Below are 11,950 nucleotides of genomic sequence, written 5' to 3' on the forward strand. Positions count from 1 at the left end.
TCTCTTTTTCCTTCAAAAACAAATAAACATTAAAAAAATTAACAAATATTAAAACAACCCAAAACTATAGTCTGTGCTCCCATTACCCTTCCTTCTCCTTCCCTACTCCATCCAAACCAGCACCAATGCCCCCTGATCTTGATGCAGAAATATCTCCAGAAAGTATCCCTTCTTCTCCATCATCATTCTCACTCTAAGCACTGTGTTGGAGAGTGCTACAGTTGAATATTTATGTCCCCCGCCCCCAAAGTCCTATGTTGAAACCTAACCCCCAATGTGACAGTATTTGGAGAAGGGCCTTTGGGAGATGATTAGGTCATGAGGTGGGGCCCCCATGAATGGATTGGTGTCCTTATAGAAGAGACTCAGAGAGCTCTCTCTCCCTCCCACCGTGTAAAGACAGAACGAGAAGACATCAAATCTGCCAACACTTTGATCTTGAACTTCCAGCCTTCAGAACTGTGAGAAATAAATGTCTGTGGTTTATAAGACTCTCAGTCCATGGTATTCCATTAGAGCAAGGTGAATGCACCAGGACCAGGAGCTACAGAAAGAAATGTTTTTTCCCTTCACCTGAAGATTCTCAGGAGGAGAAGAGTTCACAATGGTCAGAAACAATAACAGTAGTTGCTAAGTCTTGTTGAGTACTTATCGTGTACTAGGTATCATTTGCAGGAATTTACATGTAATAACTCACTTAGCCCTCAGACTATCACTGAGTAGAAGGAGACAGGATTACAAGACTAGATAGGATTATAATTCCCATTTTTAAAATGAGGAAACAGAGGCACTGAGATGCTAAGATATTTCCCAAAGGCCCCCAGGATACTATACCAGACAGCTGAGCTCCAGAGTTTACATGGTGCACAGTCAACTGGGTGTATTCACAGGGGAAAGAATAAATGCTGATCCCTACCTCACATCCTGTGCAAAAATCAATTCCGTATAGATTGTACATCTAAATGTGAAAGGTAAACACAAAATCTTTTAGAAGAAAATATAGAAGAATATCTTCATTACTCTGAGGGTAGGCAAAGATTTCTAAAACAGGACACTAGCAATCACTAACTTTAAAGGGGGGAAATATTATTTGAACTACATTAGAATTAAGAAATTCTGGGGCACCTGGGTGGCGTCCAATTCTTGATTTTGGCTTGAGTCATGATCCCAGGGTCATGGGATTGCCCCATATCCGGTTGGCATTGAACGTGGAGCCTGCTTGGGATTCTCTCCCTCTGTCCCTCCCCCACTCGCACGTTCTCTCCCTCTCTCTCTCTCTCTCTCTCTCTCTCTAAAATAAAATAACATTAAAAGTTGAGAAAGCCCATTGATCAAAACTCCATTAAGAGAATGAAAAAACAAGCCACAGAGTAGGAGAAGATATTTGCAATCCTTATATACAACAGAAAACTCATCTTAATTTTTTTAAAGATTTTTTGAATCTTTATTCATTTTTGAAAGAGAGACAAGAGCGTGAGTCGGGGAGGGGCAGAAAGAGAGGGAGACCAGAATCCAAAGCAGGCTCCAGGCTCTGAGCTGTCAGCACAGAGCCCGACGTGGGGCTCAAACCCATGAACCATGAGATCAGGACCTGAGCTGAAACCAAGAGTCAGATGCTTAACCCACTGAGCCACCCAGGTGCCCCATTCTTTTAAAGAGTTTTTAAAGTAATCTGTACACCCAACATGGGCTCAAACCCACAACCCCGAGATCAAGAGTCACATGCTCTATTGACTGAGCCAGCCAGGCGCCCCACTCATATCTTAATTTTAATTTATATAAGATATGGATGGATAGATACAGACACGGATACAAAATCTGGACACACACACACACACACACACACATGTTCCTACAACTCAGCAATTCTTCTCCTAAGTGTATACAGTTGAGACTCATCGTTTGCAGATTCCATATTGGCAAACTCACCAACTCATGACAACTTATTTGTAACCCCCACATTGATACTCCTGGGGCTTTGGTGGTTATTCATGGACATGCACACAGCAGCAAAAATGGAGTCAGCAACACACAGGTTCCCAAATGAAGTCCAATACGACCATACTCTGCCTTCTTGTTTTAGCTCTGTTTAAAAAAAAAAAAAGTGTATATATTTATTTTTGAGAGAGAGAATGCACACAAGCAGGGAAGGGCAGAGAGAGAGAGAGAGAGAGAGAGAGACAAAGAGAATCCCAAGCAGGCTCTGCACTCTCAGCGCAGAGCCTGATGTGGGGCCCGAACTCACAAATCATGACCAGAGGCTCCCCTGACCGGAGCCTAAGTCAGACGTAATGAATCAACAATATATAAGAAACAAGGTGTGGGGCGCCTGGGTGGCTCAGTCGGTTGGGCGTCCGACTTCAGCTCAGGTCACGGTCTCACGGTCCGTGAGTTCGAGCCCCGCATCGGGCTCTGTGCTGACGGCTCAGAGCCTGGAGCCTGCTTCCGATTCTGTGCCTCCCTCTCTCTCTGCCCCTCCCCCGCTCATGCTCTGTCTCTCTCTGTCTTAAAAATAAATAAAAAACGTTTAAAAAATTTTTTTAAAAAAAAGAAAGAAACAAGGTGTTTTTTAAACAGAAACATACATAAAACTAGGAGGCATCTTGTTCAGTCAACAAAAGTGTGACCACAGGCTTGGAGACACCCAGCCCTGCGACGACTCAATGCGTCAATCAGTATTTACTAATACCCAACGGAAATGCGAATGAGCGTTCACCGAAGACAGTGTCAGAATATTTATAGCCACACCTTTCCTGTCAGCCAGAAACTTCGCCAGCCCAAATGCCCAGAAACAGTACAACGAATCTATCACGGGAGAGTCACATAATAGAATGTCATCAAGTGATGAAAACAGGCAACGAAAACAAAACAGTAATATGTGGAATCTTACAAACATAATGTTAAGCAAAAGAAGCCGGGCCCCCAAAACTACATATTTCATGCCTTCAAGTTATAAAGCTGGCCGGGCGCCTGGGTGGCTCAGTAGGTGAAGCGACCGGCTTCGGCTCACATCATGGTCTCATGGTTCGTGAGTTCGAGCCCCACATCTGGATTCTGTGCTGTTAGCACGGAGCCTGCTTGGGATTCTCTGTCCCCTCTCAGACTCATGTGCGCGCTCTCTCTCTCTCTCGCTCTCTCTCTCGTTCTCTCTCTCTCAAAAATAAAATAACATTAAAAAAAAAAAAAGGTTATAAAGCTAGCCAAACCCGTGCAGTTGTGAGAGACGTTAGCTTAGCGGTAACTCTTGGGGAACAGGTGGCAGCTAGAAGGAGCACGAAGGGACTTCTGGATACTTGCAAAGTTCTATTTCTTTACCTGGTGCCAGTTAGCACCACGTCGCTTGAAGACAGTTTATCAAGCTGCACCTTCGTGATTTGTGTATCGCTCTGTAGATAGGATTTCCGTCAAGAAGAAAATTTACTCGGGGGCGCCTGGGTGGCTCAGTCGGTTAAGCGTCTGACCCTTGGTTTTGGCTGAGGTCACGATCTTGCGGTTTCCTGAATTCGAGCCCCACATCAGGCTCAGTGCTGGCAGCGTGGAGCCTGCTTGGGATTCTCTCTCTCTCCCGCCCTCTCCCCCTCCCCCACTCACGCTGTCTCTGTCTCTCTCAAAATAAATAAACTTAAAAAAAAAAAAAAGAAAACGTACTCAAATATATGAATTCAGGTATCAAGTATGAAAACATAAGTTCCATCCCTGTTTGAGGTGCAGCAGGTAAACATGATAGAACGTTCCGGTAGAAGAGCAAGTAACGCAAACCAAGCAAAACTAAGCGTCCTTTGCAGTCAGCCACGTGCCCTCTGTCGAGGCCATCCTGGCCCCCACGGTACTCAGGCACCCTTGAGAAAGGCACGAATTCACGTCCACACATACACGGCTTTGCATGCCTCAGAACACAAACGGTGTTCATCTTCTAGCCCGTGCCTGCCTTCAGCACTGGGTCTGGTGACAAGTGTTTGGAAATGGTGTTGAAACATGTCTCCCCTTCTCCTTGGAAGACTCAGAGCCCCACACCCTTCCCGTCATCTCTGCTTTCCTGCCTGGTTCAGAATTCTCCAGGAGGTGGCTGGGAAGGAGACGTCTGTCCCTGTCAAGGACCTCAGACCCCAGACAGCGAGAGGCACAACATTCCCCAAGTGTTGGTTCCATTCGGCCTCTGGCTGCCACCAGTGGGCTTCAGGCCCTGTCGGCTCCTGAGGTGATCCTGTCTTCATGCCTTTACTCTCCCGCTCCAGTGTTTTCCGCGTTATAGCCAGAGGCTCTGGCCCTCACACAAATCCAGCCCCGTCTCATTCCTGGCTTTAAAACCTTTTACTGAACCAAAAGAAAAACAAACAACCTGGTTTCAAAAATGGGCAAAGGAGGGGTCCCTGGGTGACTCAGTCAGTGGAGCAGTTGAGCATCTGACTTCGGCTCGGGTCATGATCTCAAAGTTCCTGAGTTCGAGCCCTGCATCGGGCTCTCTGCTCTCAGCCCAGAGCCTGCTTCAGGCCCTCTGTCTCCCTCTCTTTCTCTGCTCCACCCCTGCTCTCTCTCCCAAGTATAAAAAAAAGTTTTTAATAAAAAATGGACAAATGGAAGCTATACAAACAAAAATAAACACATAAGAAAAAGCCCAACATCACTAACTCTTTAAAAAAATTTTTTTAATGTTCATTTTATATTTGAGAGGTAGAGACAGATTGTGAGCAGGGGAAAGACGGAGAGAGAGAAAGGGAGACACAGAATCCGAAGCAGGCTCCAGGCTCTGAGCTGTCAGCACAGAGCCCGACGTGGGGCTCGAACCCACGAACCGTGGGATCGTGACCTGAGCCGAAGATGGACCGTCAACCGACTGAGCCACCCAGGCGCCCCACTAACTCTTCACGAAATGGAAATCAAAGCCAAAATGAGAGATCACACATCACGGCCCATCAAGATGGGCTGAAGTCAAAAAGTCAAGTGGGGACGACAACGTTGGCGAGGAAGTGGACAGATCGGAACCCTCGTGCACTGTTGGTGGGTATTTAAAATGGCACGGCCGCTGTGGGAAACTTTTCGCTCCTCAGAAAAGTAAACATGTTATTATCATATGACCCAGCAATCCCACCTCTGGGTACACACCCGAGAGTTAGAAGCAAGGTCTCAAAGAAATATTTGCACCCGACGCTCACAGCAGCACTATGCACAACAGCAATCCAAATGTCTATGGAAGGACAATCGGAAAGACCAAATGTGGTAAATCCATGCAGTGGAACAGCATTCAGCCTTAAAAAAGGAGGGAGGTCTGACACGAGGGAAAGAAGCCATTCTCAAAAAGACAAATATCTCCTGGTTCCACTTACATGAAGCACCTAGCGTCATCAAATTCATAGAGACGGGAAGCAGAAGGGGGTTCACAGGGGCTGGAGGAGGGGGGGAATGAGGAGTTGTTTAAGACGGAGAACTTCAGTCTTGCGAGATGAAAAGAGTTCTGGAGACTGACGGTGGGGACGGTCGCACAACCATGTGAACGGACCTAACGTTAAAAATGGCGGAGGGGCGCCTGGGTGGCTCAGTCGCTCAGGCATCCATCCGGCTCTTGATTTTTGGCTTGAGTCATGGATCGTGGGTTCACGAAATCGGGGCCCACAGCAGGCCTCGCACTGACAGCGTGGAGGCTGCTTGGGATTCGTTCTCTCCCTCTCTCTCTGCCCCTCCCCCACTCATGCTCTCTCTCTCTCTCTCTCTCTCTCTCTCTCTCTCTCTCTCAAAATAAATAAATAAGCTAAAAAAATTTTTTTTAAAGTAACATAAAAATGGCTCAGACGGTAAATTTTATGTTCTGTGTATTTTGCCATAATTTAAAAAAAACTAAACACACACACACACACACACACACACTTCCTTAATCCTGAGAACTACCCCACAGTCGGCTGTGTCACACCCTTCCACATGCCCAGTGGCTCGCTTGGTGTCTTTCGCATGGGAATTAATATAGAAATTAGGAAGAGAAAGAATCGGGTTTATCATGTATTTTTCTTGGGAACAACCAGAACTTTTTCAGGGCCCAAAAGGCGAGGGGCTATTTGCCATTTCTTTCAATGGCTTCAACTGTCTTTGCCTTTTGGTTTCTTTCTTCTCACGCTGTGACTCCCTGTCTCCTCGTCTGCTAAGCAGGGCTTCGATGCGAGCTGGCCGGGTTTGCTAGAACTACAAACTACTTTAAAACGTCTTACTGAACCAAAAGAAAAACAAACAACCTGGTTTCAAAAATGGGCAAAGGAGGGGTCCCTGGGTGACTCAGTCGGTGGAGCAGTTGAGCATCTGACTTCGGCTCGGGTCATGATCTCAAAGTTCCTGAGTTCGAGCCCTGCATCGGGCTCTCTGCTAAAGTAGGAGTCAACAGGCACCGAGAGCCTCCGGGGGCTCCCAGAAGCAACACAAATAAGCTTCTGCACACAGACTCCATGGAATCTGTTCTCACTCGTCTCTGTTCTTCCTGGCTTCTCGTTGGTTTGCGGCTGAGCTGTGGATGGATGAAGTGGTGTGATGCGCCAGCCTCCCACTCAGCACAAAGGCATATCTGTGTTCTCGGACAAGAGTGCCCGAAACACGGGAACGAGTTCTCCTGCCCCTGTCACAACTCCCTTCTCCCCAGCACAGCTAGACTCCGCTTCAGAGAAGCTAAATCTTCCACATCCCACCCCGTGAGGGCTCAAGCCATCATCCAGACCTTGGTGTCCGGTGTGAGGCTCAAAATACAGAAGACTCCAAATGAACGCTTTCTAAATGAACACGTGAGTGCACGAATACGTGAAAACAGCAAGTGACTGCCTCCAAGGCCCTGACACTGAATTGCAGGGACACAAAGCCACGGCCCACACCTGATGCCAGGCTCATGAGAAACCCATACACGTGCACATGGTCAGCCCATATGAAAAGAGTCACTGTGAACACATACCCACAGACGTGATTATGGCACACGCATGTCCCTATGCCCAGCTTGGTCAATGCCAAGGACGTGGTTCTGAAACAGACACACACACACCAGATGAACTCCTATAGAGCCAGGGGCAGAGTGAGGCAAGTGAGAGCTGAGTCCTTCAAGTGCAGGGTTAGTGCCCACGTTCATTTACAATTTTGACATTTTTGTATCACAGATTTTTTTTTACATCAATTTTGATCTTAAGATATTATTTATCTTGGTTTCTGACTTCTTGGGGGGCACCCCCTACAGTTCTGCACCTGAGACTAGTGCCTCAGTTGCACTGACACCTCAGTTGGCCAGGGCAGTTACACACACCGGGACATCTGCCTGCACATCCTCACCATGGCCACGGGGACACAGAATCTCTGCACAAACCTCATTTCACCACTAGGTGGCAGCCCAGCTCTTTCGTCTTGGGCCCAGGCTTGACCCCATTCTTCCCTAGGAAGAAAATGTCCAATTCACTGACTTTTTGAGAGTCCTCAAGACCTCCTTTTGCTGCCTTCTACCTGGGACATTTACATTTTCTAGTATATGTGCTGCCTAAGCGAGCACCGGACATTTCCATTTGCTAAAGGAGCCCAGGAGAACAGCGTGTTAACCTCAAACAGTGGTGCCCTATAATGGTAGAATTTGAGGCACAGATAAAGAAGATGGGTTTTCCTGATGCCTCCGATCCAAGAGCAGTGGTTGACTTGAAACGGGTACAGGATGGCCCGAGGGGATAGTTGTTCCCTCACCCCTCTTTTGGTACAAGAGTCCCACTGTTTCCGAAAGAAAGAGATCCTGTGGGAGGAGGAGGGACATTCATCCATCCAGTCACTCAAGTTTGTATTTTAACAGATATTTGTTGAGCACCTACTGTGTGCCAGGCTCTGTTGTAGGCACTGGAGATGCAACAAAGCCCACTGGCCCCTGATGAGCTCCCGCTCGAGGGGGAGACAGACAATGAGTGGAGAGGTAGTGACAGGCTATGAAGAAAAAGAGGAGTAACAGATCAGAGAGGGGCCACGGGAAGGTCATTTTAGATGGTTGGTCAGGGTGGGCCTCTCGGAGGAGGTGTCATTTAAACAGAAGGAGAGGGAGGGAACGGTGTCCCACGCAGAGGAAATGGCAAGTGCGAAAGCCCTGAGGTCTGCAGTACAAACTGAACTACTCCCCACCCCCCATCCTATGGGGACCCCGGGGAAGAAATGACTTCAAACCCAGACAGTGGCCAAGAATATAGCTAGATCTTAGGGAGGACTTCCCAGGGGTTAGGAAGTGGGCCTCTTTCTCACAGGGAAAGCTATCCGGTAGTCTCCAGAACATTCACAGGCCGGACCCAGAACACGTGAACAGACCCTGGATGGATGGATGGATGGATGGATGGATGGATGGCTGGCTCCTCTGACAGGGGCCATTCTCCTGTTCTCACAGTCAAATCTTAACTCCTGTCTACTGCCCACAAGTTCCCACTTGGTCTGCCCCCTCCTGGCTTCCCTGGCCTCATCACCACCACCACCACCTCCCCCTGCCCCTTCCCCTCCACTCACTCCTCTCCAGACACACCAGCCTCCTTGCTGCTCCTCAAACATCCCAGGGTGTTCTCCCATCAGGGCCTTCATACTTGCTGTTCCGTCTGCCTTGAATGCTGTTCCCCTGGGTACTCAGAAGGCATCCTCTCTCACCTCCCTCAGGGGTCACCTCAAGTCCCGCCTCCTTAGAGACACTATCTTGGACCACACCTGCTCAGATAGCCACCCACACCATCACTCTTTCATCCCCTTCATCCGATGCATTATTCTTCATGCCAGTTGCATTTTACATATTCATTTCATTGTTGACACTGTATTATATATTTGTTCAGTTCTTGCCTGTCTCTCCTGCCACAAGATCAGCTCCAGGAGGGCAGGGATTTGATAACTTGGTCCATGGCTATATCCCCAGTGCTTACTCATATCTGTTGATCGGATGGACACATGAAGGATTTCTAGCCTGGATTCATGAGCCCAGGGCCCAGCAGGGACTGAGAAGGGGGCTATGGGGAGAAATGGTGGGGGAGGTGGAGAGGGGACAGAGCATTCATTCTTCAGGGCCCTTCCTTCTCTGGGGCGCCAGGCTGGGTGGGCAGCGAGGGGCAGAGACCAGTATATGACCCTGTAGTGCCCATGGTGGCCGCCTGGAGGCACTGCAACCAGCTGCAGGACCCCCCCACCGACCCCAACCGATAACCTCAGTCTAGCTCCGCTCCACCCACCGTTTAGCCCCGCCTTCCTAACCCAGTCTGGTCCCGCCCCCACGCAGCCCCCTTTGGCCCCGCCTCCAAGAATCCCCATGTTAGTCCCTCCCCATTCTGGGGTCTGTAAACTTAACCCCCCCCTCCCCCGCCCCCAGCACCTTTCACTGCACTCTCCTGCGCCCCTAGCCGACCTTGGCGACAGGTCAAGAAATCTAAAGTTCCCCAGGGGCTAGCAGGGGTGCGGGAGAATCCCGAGGTGGTGGTTCCCCAGGATCCTTCTTGGAAGCCAAATTCACCTTCACTCCTGGTGCATTTTTAACCAGCATTCTCTCACCCTTATGCCTCTTTTGGTCTCTCTCTACTTCTCTCTGGCTGACATATCAATTGAGTATCTACCGTGTGCGGACTGAAGCCAGGCACTGAGCACGCTTCCGTACCCAGCCAGGATGTGGGTCCCTGGGACCCCACAACCTCTCCTAGTTGTCTGAAGATCCTATTTAGAGTCTGGCCTCCACCCCTCACAACGCCCCCTGGGGTGGGGATAAGGGTCTGAGTCCTTTCTTCTCTTGACCAGGAAAGAGAAGGTACAGCACTATTTTTCCTCGGAGCTTCTACCTAAAAAAAACCTCGTAGTGTCGACATAGCCGCTGTCTACACCCATGGAGTGAATTATTTAACAAGAAGGTAAATGTGTGGGCTCAGGAACCGGACTGCCTTGGTTCAATCCTGGCTCTGCCACTCCTAGCTATGTGAGCTCGACATAATGACTTCACTCTTCTGTGCCTCGGTTTCCCCATCTGTAAAACGAAGGCAGTACTAACGTGCTCTAGGAGGTGCCAGGAGGGTTCAACGCTTTCGCTCATGTTGTGTGCTTGAAACAGCGCCCGGCACATAATAAACACTTAATAAACGTTAGCTGTATTATCATTGTTATTTTAGACTCCGGCTTCCCTCTGAGCTCCTACAGATCTGAGAACCTGAGGGGGCTCCCACCTCCAAGATGGAGGAGGAACGAGGTTTCCCGATAGCCGAAGAAAACCGGGACACCCCCCCCCCCCCACATTTTGCAAGGCCCCTCAAGCCTGCCGGAGAGATGGGGGTACTATGGAGAGAAAGGCTTGCTTCTTTCTGTGAAAGCATGGATGGAGTGCACAAGGCACCAGCGCGCGCGCGCACGCATGGATGCACACGTTTGCACACACAGCCCCTGCTCTTCACTCCCCTTTAAAAAATTTAATGTTTTTTTTATTTTTGAGAGACAGAGAGCAAGCAGGGGAGGGGCAGAGAGAGAGGGAGACACAGAATCCGAAGCAGGCTCCAGGGTCTGAGCCGTCAGCACAGAGCCCGACGCGGGGCTCGAACTCACCGACCGTGAGATCATCACCTGAGCCGAAGCCGGACGCTCAACCGACTGAACCCCCCAGGCGCCCCTTCGCTCCCCTTTTACAGTGATTCACTCAAAGGCGCAGAATAGCACACGGTCACCCCAGATTCTTGCACGGCCACACACCTGCTCACGCACATTTTGTACGACCCCCAGGCAGATGGACAGAATCATGGGGACACACACAGACCTTCACACACAGCTCAGTTGCCCAAATACCGCCGGGATGAGCACAGTCCTCACTCGCTCCCATACACCAGTCACACGGACACACAACTCCGGGTGGCAGCCTCCCAAGCCTCCCACGGTCACATCAACCCTCCGGCCACAGCCTCCCGCTGTCACACACAGACCCCCCGTCACGTACAAACACCCTCTCCCATCACACCCCCAACTCGCGCACAGCCCAACCCACAAACTCTCAGTCACACCCAGCCTCGACACAGACACACGTTTACCCAGCAGCCCCCCAACACCTCACACACGTCCCCGTCAGTCACTCGCACGTGAGTCCCGCCCTCTTCCCCACACTGGGGGTTCAGGTGAGGAGTGGGGAGGGGCGGCTGCAGAATTCGGGCACCTCCTGCCGTAACGGGGGAAGTGTGGGGTAAGCACCACCCCAAGGCCCCCTGAAGTTGCCCTTGCAACCCCACTCAGCCCCAGTGAGATGGCGGGTGTGGGCTCCGGGGCAATGAGAGGCTGAGAGCCCTGAAGCTGGGGTCACACTGTCCCCCAAGGCATCTCAGCCTGAGGCTGGATGTGAAGCCCCTCTTCCCCCCAAGCCGGGGTGCACGTCCAGCCCCTCCCCCGCTGCGACCCCCGCCCCTCTCAGCCCCGGGGGGGGGGGCTTATGGAGCCCCCAAATCGCGTTTCTGCCGGGACCCGCTCGGACCCTCTCCCCTCCTGGAGCCCCTCGCGCCTGCACCTGCCCGCCAGGCCCCTACCTGTCCGGCGAGGCCTGAGCACAGCAGCAGCAGCAGCAGCAGCGGCGGCGGCGGCGGCGGGACCGTGAGCGGCCACATGACGCGCCCCCGGCCCGGCGTCCCGTCCCCCCGCCCGCCCTAGCGGCGCCTGGGCGCGGGGACCGCCACCTCGCGCGACCCCGCCCGCCCGGCCGGGGCGACCCTCGCCGCCGCCTCCCCCGCCTCGCCGGCGGCCGGGATTCCGCCCCACCCCCGCCCCCCCTCGCGCGCTCCTAGTCTTTGTTGAGGGCTCCGCCCCCCGCCCCGCCCCCAGCTCGTCTGCGGGCGCGGACCCAGCGTGGGTCTGGGGGCGGGGAACGGGGAGGAGCTGGCACTGGGGAGGAGAGCTGGGGACCAGGCCCCGCAGTCCCCTAGGCCCGATGGGGGAGGGTCACGGGGATGGGGGAGGGGTTTCCGTCACGTGTTTGTAAATT

The 11,950-nt window shown here is 51.4% G+C and overlaps 1 protein-coding gene across 1 annotated transcript in view; it reads right to left on the reverse strand.

Moving 5' to 3' along the window:
• Positions 1 to 11,734, reverse strand: part of OLFM2 (olfactomedin 2) — a 60,679-nt gene extending 48,945 nt beyond the window's left edge. Inside the window, exon 1 of the mRNA XM_060630163.3 lies at positions 11,499 to 11,734. Within this exon, the coding sequence (XP_060486146.2) occupies positions 11,499 to 11,576 (78 nt within the window). The 5' untranslated portion in view covers positions 11,577 to 11,734. The remainder of the gene's footprint in view (positions 1 to 11,498) is intronic.
• Between the last annotated feature and the right edge of the window lie 216 nt (positions 11,735 to 11,950).

This window comes from Panthera onca, chromosome A2, assembly GCF_046562875.1.
Source record: "Panthera onca isolate mPanOnc1 chromosome A2, mPanOnc1 haplotype 2, whole genome shotgun sequence".
In the NCBI taxonomy this organism is placed as follows: domain Eukaryota; kingdom Metazoa; phylum Chordata; class Mammalia; order Carnivora; family Felidae; genus Panthera; species Panthera onca.